Source organism: Ammospiza nelsoni, chromosome 9 (assembly GCF_027579445.1).
Source record: "Ammospiza nelsoni isolate bAmmNel1 chromosome 9, bAmmNel1.pri, whole genome shotgun sequence".
NCBI lineage: Eukaryota > Metazoa > Chordata > Aves > Passeriformes > Passerellidae > Ammospiza > Ammospiza nelsoni.
This window is the reverse complement of record NC_080641.1, coordinates 34,356,655-34,377,434: the sequence shown is the minus strand read 5'-3', so window position 1 is coordinate 34,377,434 and position 20,780 is coordinate 34,356,655. Positions and strand designations below refer to the sequence as shown.

At 44.9% G+C, this 20,780-nt stretch overlaps 2 protein-coding genes across 4 annotated transcripts in view; one reads left to right on the top strand and one right to left on the bottom strand.

Moving 5' to 3' along the window:
* Window positions 1–4,535, top strand: part of ITGB3BP (integrin subunit beta 3 binding protein) — a 20,289-nt gene extending 15,754 nt beyond the window's left edge. For both annotated transcript variants that reach the window (XM_059477961.1, XM_059477960.1), the window contains exons 8-9: window positions 1,292–1,412; window positions 1,793–4,535. In XM_059477961.1, coding sequence (XP_059333944.1) covers window positions 1,292–1,401 — 110 coding nt within the window. In that variant the 3' untranslated portion in view covers window positions 1,402–1,412; window positions 1,793–4,535. The remainder of the gene's footprint in view (window positions 1–1,291; window positions 1,413–1,792) is intronic.
* ALG6 (ALG6 alpha-1,3-glucosyltransferase) lies at window positions 4,367–20,780 on the bottom strand. 2 transcript variants are annotated; one of them, XM_059477958.1, is made up of 15 exons: window positions 20,722–20,780; window positions 19,466–19,569; window positions 16,531–16,615; window positions 14,746–14,835; window positions 14,006–14,094; window positions 12,282–12,364; window positions 11,647–11,711; window positions 9,783–9,968; window positions 9,465–9,600; window positions 7,439–7,524; window positions 6,990–7,074; window positions 5,897–5,967; window positions 5,548–5,616; window positions 4,985–5,183; window positions 4,367–4,818 (listed from the first exon to the last, which is right to left on the bottom strand). In XM_059477958.1, exons 2-15 carry the CDS (start codon window positions 19,545–19,547, stop codon window positions 4,624–4,626), a joined length of 1,521 nt encoding a protein of 506 aa, XP_059333941.1. In that variant the 5' UTR covers window positions 19,548–19,569; window positions 20,722–20,780; the 3' UTR covers window positions 4,367–4,623. The 2 variants fall into 2 exon arrangements, with proteins under 2 accessions (XP_059333941.1, XP_059333942.1); XM_059477959.1 differs by lacking the exon at window positions 20,722–20,780 and adding an exon at window positions 17,587–17,626 and having other exon boundaries at window positions 19,466–19,545.

The window sequence follows — 20,780 nt, the reverse complement described above, 5'->3', positions numbered from 1 at the left end:
AGTCTTAATAGGTTTTATTAAATAAAAATACTATAAAAAGACAGTAATGAATAGACTGAAGGTTTTAACTGTGGTTGAGGTGGAGAAAAATTATTCTGGCACATTTAGTAGAAGATTGGTTTTATATCACCCGACAGGTGAACATTTTTTTTCTCTCTGCTTTTTAGATCTGTAAATGTTTTAAAGCAGTCCAAGTTGGGAGATGATGATGGGGGAACTTGGAGGGGAAAGGGAACTTGGGGAGACTGAGCCCTTTCAGTGCCTGTGTGGTCCAAGGGCAGCTCCAGGTTGGGCTGTGAGCCCAGGGGCAGGGCTGGAGTCACTCCCTGGCAGTGTGAGATCCATGGGGTCACAGCTGGGGAGAGCTGAGGGGGCCCTGCCCCAGCAGCCCCCTGGCTGTGGGGTTTGGTGCCCTGCCCAGCTGGGTTTGTGTGCAGCTCAGGGGCTCAGGCTGCTGGAAATGCCCTTTGTGTGTTCAGTGTCCTGAATTCTGCCTCAAACAGCCCAGAGCCAGCAGCCCTGGGTGCTCCAGCAGAGCTGCTCATCTCTGCAGGGACATGTGGCACTCACAGGCACCTGCCCCCAGAGCCTTCCCCACGTGTTCCCATTCCCTGAGCTCCTCCCTGCCCTTGCACACTGTCCTGTGCCTGTCTCAGGCACCTGCTCACCCTCACCCAGCCCAGCCCCAGGTGTGGGTGGCTCTGGGGTGGCTGTGGGTGATCCAGGGGTGGCTGTGGGTGACCCAGGGATGGCTCTGGGTTATCCAGGGATGGCTGTGAGTGATCCAGGGATGGCTGTGAGTGGTCCAAGGGTGGCTGTGAGTGATCCAGGGGTAGCTCTGGGTGATCCAGGGGTGGCTGTGAGTGATCCAGGCATGGCTCTGGGTGATCCAGGAATGGCTCTGGGTGATCCAGGGGTGGCTCTGGGTGATCCAGGGGTGGGAGTTCTCCTGCTGCAGTCCCTGATTGGGCTCTGCTGGCACAGCCCTTGGGGATTCTTACTTATTCTTTTATTACTGACAGCAAAAGGCAGCACCAGCTTCTCGTCCTGGTAGCACATTCAGTTCTGCTTTGCCATCACTGCCAGTGATGGATCACAGGTGCAGCCACTCAGCAGGACAAGCTCTGAAATCCCTGCTGAGACACCATGGGTGAAGAAAAAAGGGTGCTGGGTTCTTTAACCACCACAGCAACTCATTTAACTCGTGTGTGAGGCAGGATTTGCACAAATTCTGCCATCACACCACTGTTGTCTATCACACACTACATTTCTGTGTTTTCCTTGTTCACAGAGCACATCCAGGCTGGGAGTGCTGCCTTCTTCACCTCATTCCTGGACAGAAGGAAGGAGCCCCTGGGGCTGCTCCCGATCACACCCAGCACCAAGGCACAGCCAGAGTGACCAGGACCAAGGTACTCCTTGTAACCATGTGCAGAGAGCTCTGGGATGTCCTGCAGGCTGCCCTGGGGGGAATCAGGTGTTCTCTGCCATGGGATTTGTTCCTGGTTTGTTGAACACTGCGGCAAAGAGCTTCTCTGGAAGCTCTGCTCCCCCAGTGAAACATCCTGTGCTGTTTGTCCTCAACTTGTTGCTGCTTTGGCTCCTTGTCCTTGTTCCTTAGAACATCCCCAAGTGTCCTGCAGCTCCAGGCAGAGGGGCTGGTGCCCTGCCTTGCCTGAGGCTCTGTGTGTGTTTTACTGGACACCACACCCATAACTCCAAGCAGATCCCATGCACGATGATGCTGCTGTCTAATTGCTATTTATTTTAGTCATTCCTCATCTCCCCACAGGCATTATGTGAAAAATGCATTCCACATCAACCCAAACTTCTCCATCTGCTGGACTGGACTTAAAAGGAGCGAAGAGCTGAGTGTAAACCAATCTCCCCAGCAAATCCCAGCTGGGGAGCGCTCGCTGTGCTGGGCAGGTGCACGTCCAGATAACATTTCTGGCATCTATTTCAACTTAACAATGCGCACAAGCAGATAATCTCAACGTACATAATCCACCCCGGGTGCTGTGCAGCCCTGTGCCCTGGGGCTGCTGCTCTGGCTCTGGGCTGGGGGCAGCTCTGCAGTGCCAGCAATTCATTATTGCCACCCTGGATGGGTTTTAGTTGTTTGCAAACATTTCCCTGCTGGTGCTGCCATGGCTGGGGACAGATCTGTCACCCACACGAGGCTTCCTGTAAAGTCAGCCCCAGCCCCAGGGTGAAAAGGCCTCAGCCTCTGACCCAGCATTAACACAGGGCTCTGGTAACGTTTGCTTTTAGGTCAACATTTGAGTTTAGTTTTGGCATTTAATGCTGTTTTATATAAACCAACCTTTTTTATAAACCAACTGCTTTTCTCTTTCCTTCTCCTCAGCCTCACCCCTCCAGCCAAGTGAATCCCCTGCCTCTCAAATCCTTGCAATTAGGCTGAAAAAGTGCAGTAAAACTATTTATTCTCATTAAAGTCCAGCATAAACACAAACACTTGAATGTCCTTTCTACCACTGCAAAGTCCCATCCTCAAATAAACTGATTTTTACAAGTAAAATTCTGAGCACCAGCAAGATAAAGGTGTTCAGGGTGTGGCTGAGCACGCACACACTCAAGTTTGGGAGTTTTCAATTAATAAAAATGATTTTGCACTTTGCCTGTGCAGTGTGACTGGGAAGAAGGTTAGGAAGGGTTTGAGGGAGTTGTGGCAGCTGTTCTCATTTCCCTGCTCTGCCAGGCTTTCAGCTGGGGGTGTTTGTGTGTGTGAGGTGCCCCAGCCCTGCCTTTGCAGGCTTTGACCCAGCCAGAGTTTCTATAACCTCTGGAGCTGAAAATGAAATAATTATTGATCTGAGAAGAGTCTGGAACCAACTGTGCTGGTCTGAATCGAGCTGTTCCGGGCAGCCCTGGAAGAAGAGCATCAAACTGTTCAGGAGCCAAGAGCAAAGCAGCAGCGAGGCACAGCAGAACTGCCCGTGGCAGGTATTAAATGGGGCATTTTCAGGGAGATGGGAGCTGCACAGCAGAGCAGGACAGCCCCCCATGCACAGCCCAGCCTCGGAGCCCTCCGTGTCTCTGACCTCCTGCCCTACCAGCCTTTGCCTCCGAAGCAGCTGGGGCTGTTAAGAACCATTTCCAGTTCCACACAAGGTGGATCGGGTGACTCTCACTTTATCACCCCCCGAGGCCACCTCAAGGACAAAGGAAAGGGATACACCCAAAACTAATGTTTGGCTATGGGAAGGATGGCCTGGGCTCTGCCGGGGCTGATGGGACCCTGCAGGGGCTAAAGGGACCCTGGGCCCCTCTGCTCCCATCCACCCTCGTTTTCCTGTCCCACGGTCCAGCCCTTCCTTGGGGAAAACACGGTGGGTTTGGGGTTTCACAGCCTCTGGAGACAAACATTCCCAGTTTGTGTTCCTTTCTTGTCCCCTCAGCCCACACTTGCAGAAAGGCCGTGCTGTGGGCAGAGCTCTTGCATGCCACAGTTAAGAGTCAGAAAATCCTGAATCCTTGTGAAAAGATGGAAGTGTTGTTGTTTATAAGGAACTGTTATTGTTGTTTATAAGGAACTGTGTAGGGAAACCGAACCAATATCCTTCTAGTTCCTACTCCAGAGCCCCTTTTCCATTCCCTGTGAGCTGCCAGGGGGGCAGTGTTGCCTGGGGGTATTTTTTCCACAACAAACAAGCCTGGAAAGAAGTGCACAAATACACTGAGCTTGTGTTCCTGCAGTGCCAGGGCTCAGGACTGGCCCAGCTGGAAGTTCCCAGAACAGCTGATTCACACACTGAGGCTGAGGGCAGTGACAGCCTGGAATGTGACAGGGGAAGCCTTTAAACAAGGGGGGGCTTCTTTTATATTTATATATAGATACAGAAAAAAAAGGGTAGACTGACTCCTAATTAAACTATACAACCCTAAATTGCTTTATGATTTATTTTCTTCCTCCATGCTTTGTTATGTTTATAATTACTCAATCAATTTGTATTTTCTGAATTATTGGCTTTGGAGGCTGAGCTGTGCCCGGGGAGAAATTGCAGAGTTGAGTTCAGTTTACATCTGCAAATTGCTGTGCAGTTTAATAAGGGGTTTGGGTATTTTCAAACTGCACTGCAGCACCTCAGCTTTTATTGCAGTAGAACCAAAAGTTTTGGCTTTTCAGTCCTGTTAAAGAGATCTGCAGCAGTTTTAGAGCCCCCAGCAAAGGGAGACAGTGACTGATGCCACACACCAGGTTTGTGCCATAAAGCAGTTCAGCAGCACAACTTCAGTGCTGAATAAACACAAGTTTACACTTTACCTGCACTACTTCCTTGGGCTTTTTAAGCTGGGAAAGGAGAAAACTTCACGCTGCTTTTGCTAATACAGTATTTTAGCATTAATTCAAAATTTGGTCCTTTATTAAGCATTTTAGGTTTACAAATGGTAACAAAAGTATAACACTTCCAAAGAAAACAAATCCCATTCCCAACGCTCTTCAAAATATTTCTCCTTTAAAACAGTCTTTGATTGTTTTGTGTTTAAATAAACAAAAGGTTTTTCCTGGCTTTCCTCGGGTTGTGTCCATCACCCACAGGCTCCTCTGCAGTGCTGGCACTCTCACTGAGCCCCCTCAGTCCTGCAGCTCCAGCTCCATTAACTGATTTTCTTCTGCCCTCTACTCTTGGAGTCCCAGAGCATCACCACATTGAAGTACAGCAGGAAGAGCAGGAAGTGCAGGCAGGACACCACGGCCACGGCCAGGGGGAACAGGTCGGGCAGGCGCGTGGGAGGAGGCACGGCCGCGCTGAGCGCCGACAGCGCTCCCATCAGGGCCACGGAGAGCAGGAACTGCAACACAACAGCGAGGGAGCCGTGGAGCACCTCAGGCAGCTCGGCTGCCACCTCGCTGCTGGGTGCTCTGCAGTGGCACTACAAAGGGACAGCCCCCCCTGCACTGGTACTTCGGTGCTGGGAAAAGCTGCAGGGAAGAGGCAAAGAAATAAAATTTGCTTACCAGGCTCCTGACAATCTTGGGAAAGGACTTAACCCAGGACACATAGCCCTTGAGGGAAAGGGAAAAGGCCTTGAGCTGTAGGTCCTCAGCTGAGGTCTTCTCCAGGATGGAGAAGGAGGCCAGGCACACGGCCAGGAAGGCGGGCGTGGTGACGGCGTAGGGCAGCAGCAGCTCGTCCTTCAGCAGCAGGGGCAGCAGGCTGGGTGGGACAGCAGGGAGAGGAGGGAACACCAGTAAATATTTGATCCCTTTAACTGGGGCAGGACAGGCTTTGCATGGAATCACTGATGGGTTTGGGTTGGAAGAGACCTTAAAGCTCATCCTGACACCTCCCACTGTCCCAGGCTGCTCCAGCCTGGCCTTGGGCACTGCAGGGATCCAGGGGCAGCCACAGCTGCTCTGGGCACCTGTGCCAGGGCCTGCCCACCTTGCCAGGGAACAACTCCTGCCCAATATCCCATCCAGCCCTGCCCTCTGGCAGTGGGAGCCATTCCCTGTGTCCTGTCCCTCCATCCCTTGTCCCCAGTCCCTCTGCAGCTCTGTTAACAGTTTTCCCAACTCACCTGAAAGTTGACACAAGTAGAAACCACGTGGCCATGAAGGGGATTTCATTTATGATTAAGCAGACTGGGCTAGAATGAGAGGAAGAAAAAGAGAAATCAACCATTCCCATATCAAACAGCACTCCCAGTCCCTGTGGGTATCCCCAGGGAGCAGCAGTGCTGGTGACTGTCCCCACAGGCAGCACTGCAAGGACACACCAGCCTGGCTCTGCTCACACACCTTCATTTACAAGTGATGCAGAAAAACAAATGTGCAGAGTTGTTAAAATCTATTTGCAAGTGAAAGCAGCATGCAATAAGAAGATGAGGAAAAGATGAAATTTTATCCTTAGAAAAATTATTTACTTACACTGACACAAGAAGAATAGATTTTTCATGGACTTGAAAGGAGAACAGGAAAAATGACAAGGCACAGCTGACCTTAGGAGAGAGAGCAGAGAGGTGTCAGCCTGGGACTGCCAAGCAAAGCTCTGCTTTGGTGGCTGCAGGTGCAGGCTGAAACCAGCTGAGTTTTCCAGTTAACTGCTGCATTTCCTGCGGTGCAAACCCCAGAGCAGCTCCTGTGCCACCCTCACAAAGTTCCTTGTCTGGAACTTTATCCAGAATTAGCCACAAAGTCCTTCAGGTAGAGCCTCGCTCTTGCTCAGCTTCCCTGACAAGAGCAAGGAATCACAACATTCCCACACAGGCACTGGCAAATCCCACTCCTGGTAAGAATTACCCCATTTTTGACAGGAAATTTTCTCCTCATCATGAGCAGCCAACAGAAAAAGTAAACAAGTTGTCTTTTTATTTCTCCCACCAAATAAAAACATGTCAAACCAACCAGTTCTTAGGATAAATGTTAGTTTTAGGTAATGTTGTAATAAAATTAAAATGAGAAACTCTTTTTAACTTTATTGTTGTAACTCTGGAACTTGGGCCCAGCTCCATCTAATTCTGATTTCAAGGAGAACTCAGTTTTTGCACAGGAGTCATGGCAATGTGCTTCAATTCAATGATGTGACTAAGAGAAGGCAAACATTTTGGAAAATGGGATAATTTTATTTTGAAACCACTCATGAGCTCACAATGTCCATTTGGGGAATTTTTAATGGAATTTTGCAGCCAGTGAAGGAAGAAAAACTGGCACTTTGGAAGCCAAACAAAAAGAGGAGAAATCCCAATTCTATGTGAGGTTTAAACGTGTGTGGAATCTTCCAAAGGCTCTTCAGAGGAAGATAATAAAAATACAGAGTTAAATAAAGAAAACTGAGCTTAAGGAACAAGTCTGGGTTTAAGGGCCAGGTCAGAGCTCTGGATTTGAGAGAGTAAAACACTTTTTAACCAATTCCTGCAGCATTTGATGGCTCCCACCCTCTGTGCCCTGCACAAGCACTGCTGGCTGCCCTCCAGTGCCCGTGGTGGATACACAACAGGAGCAGTGAACAGCAAACACTCACCAAGGCAAACTTAAACCCTCGCAGGGAAGGCTGGACAGTGAGCTTGATACAGGCAGGGAGCAGGCTCAGGAATGTTACAGCAAAACTAAAGCATTGGGGAAGAAAAACAGTTTTAATACATGAGTGACTAGAGCCATTAACACTTCTCTCTGCAGAGCCAGACCTGAATTCTTCACTGAGTCAAGGAGAACTGGGAGCTTGACTATTAAGAGTGTTGAAAGATATTTGAATTCTTTGAATTTGATAAACTTAACTTAGTTTTAACCAGGCAGCTTAAATCACTATATAAACAAGCAGGGAATTTTCTAGTCATAAATATTCTCAGTATTTCTCCAACATGACTTGGCAGAAAAATACAGTATAGGAAAGAATACAATTTAAGAAAATTTACTCCTCTTGCAAAAAACATTGCAGATAAATCCACCTAAGGCACTCCAGTTGTGTCTTACCTGAGTTTTAGCTGAGTTCGAGGAGATATTACATTCTTTATCTTTATAAGGACACTTAGACTGCACCAAATATTGGCTACTTTATCCTGGAAGGAAATGAAAAGGCAATCAGTGATAATTATATCTAATTACACTCAGGTTTGTGGGAGCAATGGGGTTTGGGAGGTGGGGATTGTTGGGTGTCTGCCATGAGAGTGCAAGGAACACTTGCAGGAGTACATCACATTCTCAGATGTACTGGGGATGATTGTGCTCTTCAAAAATGGAAATTTTCAAGAGACCCAATTAAAACAGGCTCTAAAATAAGTGAGAAATAATTCTTCAGCACCAGAGACAACAACTTAACCCATGAGAGCAGACATTTTGTGGAGTAAGGCTGTGAGACTGTCCCTGGGTAAACCCTGGCCCGTGTGAATCCTTTCTCCCTCTGTGCTGTTCCCTCCCTACCCGCCCTGCTCGCTGTCCGCTAGCACTGACAGAGTTAACCCCAATAAATCAACAACTCTAAAGACATTAGCACTTGTGCTAGGATCACTTTCAAAATTAGATTTGTAACTGCAGCTCTCCTGCTGGTGAAACTCATCCCCAGACAGCTGCTGGAGGCACAGCTGTGTGGACACAGCTCCCAGCAGCAACTGAGCCCCAGGGTCCCGCTGGCAGCGCCCGGAATCTGCCGGGGATTCCGGGGAGCACAGCCCTGGCAGCGCCAGCACCTCCTCACAGCCACCAGCAAGTGTTCCCGGGCTGCAGATGGGAACTGGCACACCCTGGCTGCACATGGGAGCTGCACACAACCTGTCACACCCCAGGCCAAGTTACTGAGCGCTGCTTACGTGGACAAATTCTCATTTTATCTCCATCAGCATCCAGCAAGTCGCTGCCCTGAGCAGCTTAGAAAATATTTGGGCTAATATTAGACTAAAATCCTCCAGCTCTTTAGGACTCGTTGCTTATTGTCATTTAAAGATTTTCTTTTGAAACCTGGTACTCAATAAAAGGTGTGCTGAGCAAAACGATTCCTTTGTAAATTCCAAATAATTCTCAAGGAAAAGGGTCATTGGTTTTTTTGAGGTTGCTTGGTGTTTGTTGGGGTTTTTTAAATAAGCCAGCAGAGAATACACTAAGAACACCTCCACTGCCTTTGGTACATCAGCACTAACTTTTGGGAGGAAAAAGTGTCAGTTGTGATATTATTTACATCTGAAAAAGTTTAAAAGAATAATTAAGATTAATCAAACTACATGAGAACTTGCTTTAATTCCTTGTGACAACCTGGAAATTCAAAGCTTCATTTTCTAGGTTAAGCCTGAAATTGAGAATCTGCTGTCAAAAGTGTAATATTGACTCATGCCCCAATTAAAACATGCCCCTGTGACCTGGGAATCCTTTCTTTTATCCCAAATTCCTGTGGCATTGCCATTTGGACATGAGAACCCTTTCTTTTATCCCAAATTCCCGTGGCATTGCCATTCAGTAAATGAGGAATTGAGTGACTGGATTAAGGCTTGGCACCTTCAGCATGGGCGTGTCCACACCATGAGCAAAACCAAAAGCAGAAGTGGCCTAAAACTTTTGGAAAATATTGTGGAAACTGCACAAGGTGAGTCAAAAAGGAAGTTCTAGGCTGTATCTAAAACACCATAAAAAAACTATTTTTTTTAAATAATCCCATTGAAAAGAGGGGAGAGAACCCAAGAGGCTGAAGCCATTGACTTTCAAGGTGACATCTTGTGACACTGTCAATTACTATGGAATCTATTTCAATGGAAAAATGTATGGATTGAAGTATGGGTTTGATGATGGGATAAGTGTTGTCTCCTGGTATAATATCCTGGAAGATGCCAGCTGAGCTGGGGTTAAACACTGGATTAAATAACTGGCAAGAAAGCACTGCTGAAGAAGCCGTCTCGAGTTACTCGCCCTGCGCTTGTCTCCCCCATGAAATCCTAAAGGTCAGCCTGAAGGTTCCTCCAGGGATCTAAGAATACAGGACAGGGCAGTGGGTGGGAGAAGAAAACATGCATGCCTCAAACAAGCCTCTGTCAATGGGAAAGAGTCTTCTGAGTACTTGCATGATTTGTTCCACGTCGGTGCCGAACGGGAGCCAGCAGGCAGCGAAGGACACCAGCACTGTCCCTGCCAGTTTGGCCAAGAGCACCAACCTGCAACAGCACAGCACATCAGCACAGCAGGGCTGGGCAAAACCCTGCAGGACAGCAGCACCTCACACAGCTCATTCCCACAGAAATGAACCCAGGAATGCCCACCTGCACACAAGGAGAACCCCACTCCCCATTCCCCAGGCTGATTCCTGGGGAGGATAAAACACTTTAAATCCACTTACCCCTTTCCCTTCAGTCCCTTCTTGAAGCACTTGCCAAGTAAATAGCAAAAAAAGGGCAGGGAATGGTAGAGCTCCATTTGCTTATAATTTAAGGCCAAGCAAAATGCCACAGAGCCCAGGAGGTCCCAGTCATGGGACAAACAAAGGACAGCCCACAGGGCCAAGCCAAGGCTCACTGAGTTGTATATGGTTTTTTATGTCAAGGACAAGATACACATCTCACTTTTGGAAGGCAGCAATTAATGCCCTGGGGGAAAGCAGAAATAGTTTGTAAAATGAGTTTTGCCAAGTTAGCTTTAAGAACATGTTGCCAGTTGTGACTATGTTGCCCCCAAAGATAAAAGAATTACTTCCACTGAAAGTGTCATTTTTAGATTTCCAAAGTTTGATTCAGAGCTTGCCCAGGCAAATCGGAGGGCAAATTCTGTGTGTGTTAATTACACATGTAATTACACATGCATCCAGCCAAGCCAGCTATGGTGGCAGTGACAGTTCTCTGCAACAAGCAACATTTCCTTCTTGGTATTCACATGAGTAATAATAAAGCTCTCACAAGCTTTCCCTGACTGCTAGTTGCTAAAAATGATGTTACTGCCCTGTGACTTTGAAAAGAGCTTCCCAGGCTCAGATTTTGAATAGACTAAGCTACACTTACTATTAAACTGCAACAAAGTTTTGCAATTTTTGTAAACTGTAACAAAAGCTTTGGATTTTACTTGTTTTCTGAAAAACTTCGAAAAAACAGTAAACACAGAATCCCAGACTGGTTTGAATGGGAAAGGACCTTAAAGCCCATCCAGTGCCACCCCTACCATGGCAGGGACACTGTCCCAGAGTGCTCCAGCCTGGCCTTGGGCACTGCCAGGGGCAGCCACAGCTCCTCTGGGCACCCTGTGCCAGGGCCTGCCCACCCTCCCAGGGAGGAATTTCTCCCTAATATCCAATCCCAACCCACCCTCTGGCAGTGGGAAGCCATTCCCTCCTGTCCTGTCACTCCATCCCTTGTAAACAGTCCCTTGTATTTCTTGTATTGTCAGAAATGTCACAATATTTTGTTTTCCCTCTGTCAAGCTAAGCAGCTGTGACAACACATCCAGCTTGCCCACGGAGCTCTCAGCCCACTCACATTTCCCACTCCCCATCACCAGGTGCATTTGACACCTCATTGATTTCACATCAGCAAACTCACACCGAGGCCCTGATCGTGCAGCAGCTCAGGGAAAGCAATCCCTGCCTTGCTGGGGCTGCTCAGAGGGTGGCATTGCCCGCAGCACCGTGGCAGGGCTGGCACAGAAACCTGCAGGAAATCAGGAAATCCCTGCCTCAGCAGCAGTGCTGCACCTCCAGCACGGGGTGAGCTGACAGCACTGGGCTGCCCCTGTACAAAACCAGTATAACAGCAGGATTGGCATCAAAGAGCCCCTGCAGGCAGCCCTGAAGTCACCTCCCTGAGCTGGGCAGCCAAGGCACAAGGGGAGGTTGCACACAGCTCCACCTGCCACTGCTCTGCCAGCCTGGGAAGATCTAAGGGCATTCCCTGTGCACACACAAATCACAGGAGCACAGCCCATCACTCTCCTCCCTGTCACAGCCCCACTGATGCTGCTGCAGTCAAGGGACTGACAGGGAGATCAGCTGGAGGCATGGCAAGAGTGATATTCATGTTGGGATTGATTTGTGCCAATATCAATAATTTTTATCTCCAATATGTTTCAGACTTGCAGCTTCCTTTGAAATCTCTGTTTGGGGTGGGCAGAACCCCCCAGATGGCTCTGTACACCACAGCCACCCCCTGCTCAGCTAACAAGTGCTAAGGAGCAGTAATTCCATAAACAGAATTCATTGCCATGCAGAACAAGGATACTGGAAGTGCCCATGGTCGATAAGGATGAGGCCTGGGTAAAGCAGGATGCAGAGAGCACTGGAAACCTGGCAAGAATCAAAAAGGAGAGGGGAAAAAGAATTAGTCCAAAATTAGACATTAGACAGAGGAACTACTCCAGTACAAAAATGTGCCCCTCCATGGTGCATCCTATAGGTAGGAATCTTATTCTCTACAAGTCATCATTTGCCATTAATAAAAAAGGATAAAGATTTGCCATAAATTAGAAAATATTGAATATTGCCTGCCCTTTACAACAGCTCAAAGATCACCTACACCTAAGGTAAATCACTCAAAAAATCAGCAGACTTGTTATTCCAAAATCTACTGTAAGGAGTATTCAAGACAAAGCACAAATCCCCCCCCCGCCCCACCACACATATTTTTTTGGGTTTTCTTTTACTACTCAAGTAATAAATTAATGGAAAATCTTGTAATTAAAAAAAATACTTTTTAAATGTTTTAAAGTGAAAAGCTTATAATATAAGCTATAGTGGTTGCCATCAGTTTTACAGGGAAGCCATCAGGGTGTTCTAGGTGTTAATTAACCAGTGTTACACTTCTACTCTGTTCTAACAGTGTTTTCTTTGTTTAATTTACACACACCAGGTACTTGCCTTTTTTTTAGCAGATGTTTCTTTCAAGGAAAAACAATATAAAATAACTGCAGGGATATAAACCAGCAGATCAGCAACAAACACTGAAAAATAAAGATTAACTTTCCATTAGAATCCTCCCACAAGGAGGAGGCAAGGAAAAAACACAGGCAAATAAACACCAAAATATCAGAAATAAACTGGGCAGTTCCACTTCAAAGGACAAAAAGAACCAGGTCTACAGAATTTGATCTTGTTAATGTTTCTCAGGCTCATTTCTGATGTCCCCGAGCTGCTGCTGCCACGTGTTCAGCTGTCCTGGCTGCTGGCACAGCCTCAGTCACTCTCTAGTTCCTGGCATGCCACAGGCAGGGCAGGCATTCGGGAATGGCCCTGCTGGACCCAGGTTGTGGGGCAGCACTGAGAGCCCGGGGCAGGGAATAAACCCCAGATTATCCCAGTCTCTGTGGGAATCACCAGTGATGGGGACAAAGGGACTGAGAGCAGGGATTTGGCTTTCAGCACCTGCCCACAGCAGGCGTTTGGGAGAGGGGACAAGAAACAGAGCCAGCAGGGTCCCCTGCCCAGGGAATGTACAGCAGGTGAATTCTTCTTGGATTGTCAAAAAAACCTCAGATTATTTCCACAAACCACTTTCAGCAAATGTGCAGTGGCTCCAAGAGGGAAACAAGCTGTTTAAACATTTCAGTTATCCAGGGGTGAATGGTTTTGCCAGCTTAAGCCACAACTAAACAAATATAACCAAGGTGTTAGCAAAACAAATACACTGAAGCTTAAAATAAAGCTGCCATTGACTATCCTGAATTATTTTAATGCACTCCTCTAATGGCCCCTGTTAAAAAGTGTTTATCAGCTCTCCAGATCCATCAGTGTTGTGTCAAGTGAGTTGATTTCAAAATTAATAAAGACCATTTCAAGGGTAATTAAATACTAGTGATTTTTATTTTTTTTCAATTCAATCAATTACCAGAGAGCAGACTGAGAGGTTTGTGAGGTACAGAAAAGGTATTGATGAACAACAAATTCTGCTGCTGCAATCAAAAAGCATTTTGTGTTAGAAAATGCAAAAGACATTTCAAATGAAAAAATAGTAACAAGAAACAAGAGTTCACTGGCCACATTGTTTGCTGTCCTGCTGCTGCAGCTACTAAATTATGGTACAAATCTTCTTCTGCATTTGTTTGCAGTTCAAAATAATCAAATGGTGGAAGACAAATTTAGAATACAAGCAGTAAAATAAATTTTTACTTTTTTTCTCACAGTAAAAATATCAAATATCTCTGCCTTTGAGATCAGCTCCTAATGAAGATCTCTGATACCTCCAGAGATTAAGTCAGGAAAAGCCAGGCTATATGTAAAATAATTTTACAATAAAAATCAAGTTAAGCTACAAATAAAAGACTATTTATCAGAATAGAAGGGAAAACAAGAATATTTTCAAAATTAAAAAGTGGGTCTATGCTACAAAGAGTAGTTGTGTTTTAGAGTTTTTAATTAATTACTTGGGTTGAAAACTTGTTTCTATATTTTATATTTATCAGGTCACAGATGATGGCAGAAGAGGAAATAATGCAGGAATTTGGCTCAGAAATGGACCTGCAAATGGACCCAATTAAAAATCTGAGAATAAAGCAGTAAAGAGAGAGAAGCTGCAAATTAAACATGCTGAATTAGTAAGCAAGACAAATGTGCAGGATGATCCCAAGGAAATATAATCTCCCTACCTGTTGTACGCATAAATAACTTATGGGGCTGGCTCTCATAGCCCCGAGACGTGTGCAGAGCAACCCAATCAGGATTTATTAACTTTGCACTGTAAAACAAAGTACAGACACATCAAAATGCAGACAGTTCTCATTTCCCTTTACACTCCTTGCAGCAATAAAGATGACAGAGACAGGAGCAGATTCCAAGAATTAAGATGAATGAGAAGAAATATTTCAGAGAGCAATAGTGATCAATGAAAGCTTTCCTCACCACTAGATCAGTTTACACTATAGACTGTTTCACAATAAAAAAAAAATAACCTTTGGAAACAGTAAAAATGGAATACAATATTTATTAGGACAAGATAACCACCTCCAGTCTGGTTCCAGGGACTTTAAAAAAAAACAATTGTAAATACCTTTCATGCTTAAGTATTAAATATAAACCATTTACAGTTCACATAGATGCCCCACATAGCTGTGCCTGTGCACTTTAACCTACATTCTTATTCCATAAGTCTCATTCCAACAGCAGCAAAGCCCTTGTGGAAAAAGTATTCCAATAACAGAATTCTATTTACATGATATGCACTCATCAAATGTCACTTGGGCTCTGCACACACGAGAGCTTTCCCAGGCAATGCCCCCTGTTCCTGCAGCACTGTCCCCTGGGCATCCCACATCCAGCAGTGGTTTGTAGGGAAAGCTGAATATCCAGAGAGAAAAATGTAACACAGGATGTCAAACACTGAACTTACATGTAGGCACACACAAAACTGTGATAGGCAGTGAGAGGTGGGTAATCCAGGCCCCAGTACAGCAGGTTGTTGTCACTTGTATTGAAGTACCTAAAATAAATAAAATTCAATTTAAAGACTGCATTTCCAGCTTGGTTTTATCCAAGGAAAAGACTGAATACTAAATGCATTCCAAATCCAAAATAGAAGGTGGCAACATCTATACCTGCCTAATTTTACTGCACATTTAAAAAGTCTCAAGCAACAAAACAACAGCAAAAAAGTGATGCAGAATTCACATATTTGTGTTTGGGGAAAAAGCTGCTAAAGCTCACTTCAGTGGAGAGAAAAACTCCTGGTTCTACCTCCAAACCCAGGAGGGCCATGTGAAAGGAAGGAAAAGGATTTTCCCATTTGGGATTATGTGGTGTGAGGATTTCTGTGGCAGCAGTCACAACGAAGTCAGCTCTCCCAAATGAGATCTGGGGGGTTTGTCCAAGCAGAGTCCCAGCCCCTTCCCACCTCCCACTGAAACACTGCCTGCCTGCTCCCACTGCCACAGGACAGGCTCCTGGCTCTTCCACTTCCTCTCCTCAAATGCAGCCAATTTTTGACATTTATAATAGTAAATGATATTTCTTGAATTCTTTATGAGCTGCCTGAAGTGTCTTCTGTACAGATGATAAATCACATTTCTTTGAGTTGCATCTCTGCCTCTTATCCTACAATTCAAGATTGCTCCTGCAGTGCAGATTCTTCATGCAGAATGTCACAGTTTGCAACTTTCAGGGCACTTGCCAGTTTTAGGGGTTTCTTTTTTCATTTTACCTTCCATAAAGTTTACAATTAAAAAAAATAAAAACAACTCATATATCCAGTGATATTTAGTAAGGAAGCTTTCAGAGTTTTAATTAAGAGTAGAATCAAAAAGGATATTTCTAACGGACTTCACAGAATAATATAAACCAGAAATATTTAATCCTAGAATGTAATCCCTTGCACATCAGCCAAGATGTGCTGTTCCAAACACCCAATTTGCTCTATTAAAGATTCAATTCCCCAGCAGACCCAACCCAAAAACCCCTTCAATTATCAATGTAAAACTACATCAATTACAGAACCAGAGAGCAAATACAAGGCCAAGGTGCCCACCTGGCAGCCCCTCAGCCAAAGCCAGCCTGCAGCAGGGTCTGATCTGACCCCTGGGACTGCCTGGGGATATTGGCTGCTCTAACTCCTCATTTTAAGGAGATACAGCTCAGTGTAGCAGAGTGGATCAAAGCTGCCAACTCCATTATTATGTAACACCTCTGATCCCAACTCTGGCACGGTCAGGGTTTGGATATCCCAGGAAAAAAAGTTCCTATATTCTCATTTTTGTCCAACAGGATGATCTGAGGTCACTACACAGAGCCATCTGCAGAGTTCACATGTATTTACAGAACACAACTGGTCTGTTCTCCAACAGATAGCCACAGAAAAATTACACCATGCACCCAAAACACCCCTGTCCTTGCTGGAAGGTGAGCTGGAATTCCAACAAAATCCAATTTGAGTTGTAGCACATATATGGACTAAATTTTTACTCTAAAGAATATTAGGAATAATGGAAAACCAAATAAAATCTTTAGAATAATTCTCTCCCTGTTTTACATGATTTGCACAAACAAAGCTCACTACACTTAAATCTAGGATCCAGAATTCCCACATTGAAGAATCCCATGGACCATGGAAGCAAACAATGAACTCAGAGGTGTCAAACACGAGCAGTTTTCCCCCCATTCTCCCTTTGCAAGCAGCACCTACCACTGCCTGATGGGTAGGTTGTAGGTGATCTCCTGCCAGTGCCTCTGAGCCTCGTAGTCCCCATACATGGGTGGTTTTCCTGCCCCTAAAAGGAGAGGACACAGCATTCAGGACATTATTTGGTTTATAGATTGCTTTCCCCCAGATAGGTATTGCATATTAATTACTAATTTTATTCTCCATCCCTCTATATTGAGAGCAAATAGAGACCTCATCATGCAGTCTAACAGAGAGAAAAAAAAAAAGATGTGTGTTCTTTTGGCTTTCTGGAGATTTCTGCAATGAGCATTTATCAAGATACTCTGCTGTGAAGAACTGCTTCCTCATCTGACAAAAAAAATCATTTCCAAGTGCAGATGAAAAATGTGGTACTTTCCCTGAACTAGGAAAATGCACATAATGGACATGTTACAGTGATTCTGTGGGAGCTGCTGCACTCCTTGGTGTGTGATAATTGTCAATATTCTCACTTGTTTCAGCCATGCCATGGTACCTGACTATTCATATCATTATAATACCATTATTTGCTATTTTCATGGAAAAGAAAGATTCATCATTGCAAATACTTCAGATGTCAAATACTCTCCTTGATGGAAGCCTAACTGTGATAATGGCAGCATGCAAAGCATCTTCCCAGAGTTTATTTACTTCTATTAACCTGCTCATTGAGACCAGAAACCAGACTGATTGTGCTCCCACTGAAATATTGACATGAGCCAGACAGAGATTTAAGAGGTTCTTTAAAATATAGGAAAGCCATCTGTGCTTTTACCATGATCTATGTTTGTGGGAATCCCACCAGCTCAGCAATGTGCAATTTATTCCCAGAAAGTGCAAAGGACCTCTTATCTCTGCTAATTCCTTCCTGGGGATGGAGAGAGCAGATTATCTCCACTCTCACACATTGAGATTAAAGTTTCCCAAATAACTGAGGTCACTGGAGCTTCATCAGTGTCAATTCTGCAGCTCTAAGATCAGTGAAACAAAGAATATGCCACTGGATTACTGAAATACAAAACAGGTATTTGAATCACTGAAATACAAAATAGACCTTACCCAAATTTTAGAGCGTTTGTGTGTGTATCAATTTCTCAATCTTGAGGAAAAAAAAGGGATGAAAAAAATTAATTGGCTTCAGAATGATCAAAAGTTTAATCCAAAGGTTTGATTATTAAAAGCCAATTACTAATCAGTTAGTTTGACAAGGCACATTTAGCTTCCATCTACAGAAAGCAGCAAGTACACAGACAAACCTAGTTAAAAATTAATAAAACTGGAATATTTTATTTTAAAAGGCTCACAAATATCTTAAAAGTAGTGATCTTATTCAGTTGTATTGTTAACCTGGGAACAGATTTTTTTTTTAAGGGTTTGAAGCTGCCTCTCCATACCTGTTTTTAGCAGGAGTTTGGACATGCATTCAAAAATTAGACATTAACCTATGAAACCAAATTTTTCCTCAGTAATTCCCCAAGACCAGGCCATCACTAATGGTAACTTTTCAAAACCAGGTATTAGCTTCTGCTTCTTCACTGAATTCCAGAGGCAGATCCAAAAGCAATGATGGCAAGGAACAGGGTGGGAATGAGACAGAGATCCAAGGGTAACAGTAAATGAGGGTGGAATTAAAAGTTTATCACATCTGCAGGAAGACAAAGAGGAAAAAAATAATCCCAGTGGATTTATGTGCTTGACAGCTCTAGCACTGGGGTTTGCCTTTTTACAGCCAGCCAATGCTCAAAGTTAAGCTTCAATAATTTGCTGGACTGGATCAGATTCAGCTTTTCCTATTCCAAAAGCAGTTTTATCAGCACTGGGGAGGAAATAAGATTTAAAAATTGTTATTTTAGCTCAGGCTTTATTTTAGACTCTCTTCCACAGATTGGGATGAAATTAAATCAACTTACAAAAATCTAGTTAGCAACGGAATTCTAAATAAATCCTCTTGCACTGCAAGAGAAACTCAGAGTGTGCCTGAAGCCAGGGTGTTCCCTGCCTAGAAATGGGTAAAAACCTCAGTCACCTACAGACCTCTCAGAAATGGCATTGTGAGAAAGCAAACTCAAACCAAAACAATTGGAAATGCAGTTCAGCTTCAAGCAAATTCTTCAAATAAAGGAAGCCCAGAATTACCAGTTAAAAATCACCAGAATGCTCCCGAGCAGCTCAGGGGATGGGGCTCCCCATTGCCTCAAAAAACCAACCAGAGTAGAATTGGACTTGTGATTCTTTGGGCTGATGAGGATTGAAAGTATTGGTTCATTTTTTGTCTTTTTTTAAACGTGCAGAGAGCAAGCCTTGTGCAAGTGTGGGAATGGAACTGGGAGGCTTGGAAAGGAACTTGCAATTCTTTGCAAGCCTTCTGACACGAGGAGGAGAAAAACTCATCCATTACCAGAATGCAGCTCTGGCTCCTGCTGTAAACAAGCTTAAGGAGGTACAGCTACAAGGCAGAGTCATTGCTCACTCCATGTCACCTCTGCACTGTCTTCATTAGCACCAGCATTAGCTACACATAAGCTAAATAAAAATATAAATAATAAGGTCATATCTGCTACAGAATTTAGAAGACAATATGAGGCAAATGCACAAGTGGACTGCAATATTCTGCAAATAAAGGCACAGGGGAAAACAGCCAGATATTGATCCTAAAGCATTAATGATCATCAGCACTACGCAAAAAAAAAAAAGTTAAGGTTGGTTTTTCCAGGGTTCTGCTCCAAACTGATGTTAATCATGGCACACTTCAAGAAATAAGAAAAAGGAATTCTTGGGGAAATCAAGAATAACAACAGTTGAAATAACACATTGCTTCCTATGTATGGTTTTATATGAACACCAGTAAAATAAATAACAATAAAGACCATTCATTCCCATTTGTGCCAAGCCCAGGCCCCCTCTCCCGGGGGCTGCTGCAGCCTGGGCAGTGCCTTACCTGAGTAGGAGCCCAGGGACACGGCCCAGCGCACGGTGAGCGCCAGCAGCACCGTCAGCGTCATCAGGCTCCACTTCTCCATGGCTGCCACCTGCTCCGGGCTCCTGGGGACACAGAGTGTCACTGCCACCGCACTGCCAGCTCCTGTGCCAGCCTGTCCTGCTGAATGTTAACAACTCACTGCATTATAAACCTGGGGACAGAGAGTGCCACTGCCACTGCACTGCCAGCTCCTGTGCCAGCCTGTCCTGCTGAATAGTAACAACTCACTGCATTATAAACCTGGGGACACAGAGTGTCACTGCCACTGCACTGCCAGCTCCTGTGCCAGCCTTTCCTGCTGAATGTTAACAACTCACTGCATTATAAACCTGGGGACACAGAGTGCCACTGTCACTGCACTGCCAGCTCCTGTGCCAGCCTGCCCTACATTAACAACTCACTGCATTATAAACCTGGGGACACAGAGTGCCACTGTCACCGCACTGCCAGCTCCTGTGCCAGCCTTTCCTGCTGAACGTTAACAACTCACTGCATTATAAAGCTGGGGACACAGAGTGTCACTGTCACTGCACTGCCAGCTCCTGGGCCCAGCCTGCCCTAAATTAACAATTCACTGCATTATAAAGCTGGGGACACAGAGTGCCACTGCCACCGCACTGCCAGCTCCTGTGCCAGCCTGCCCTACATTAACAACTCACTGGATTATTCACAAGCACAGGAGTTGAAAAGTGAGCCAGTGCCCCAGTGTTACATTAATGCCACTTCTTTCCTCAGCTAAGAGCACCACAGACAGATTATGCAAAGTGCACACCTGGTTTATTTTAAACACTGCACTGCTGGTTTATTTTAAACAAAATAAAAGTTATTTAAAAGTTAATTGGTGTCAGGAGACATTATTCTTCATCCTTCCACCCCCAAAAAGCAACAGGGCTGATGTCCCATCAAGCTCATTTAACCACACTAAGGATCCTGTAAAAGTAAGAAATATTGTCAGGTCTGTCAAAATGAAGGCTGTGTGAATGAAACTCAGAAACCAAGAAACAGGAAGATTATTATGTTGCCCTATGCAAAAAAAAAAATCTAAACTAACTATAAAATATGCAAACTTCAACCCAAAGAATCACAAAAAATTTAGTCTGAAGAAGGAAAAAAGTGAGGAAGAAACTACTCCAGTCTTGAAGGATACAGCTGCCACATATGTTCCTTGCAGAAAAGTCATCTTTTGATTTGAGTTTAATACACTTGTTACTGACCAAAACCAGAAATCCCATACAGCAGAAGCACTGAGCTGCTGTTTTAGTTACAAAATGCA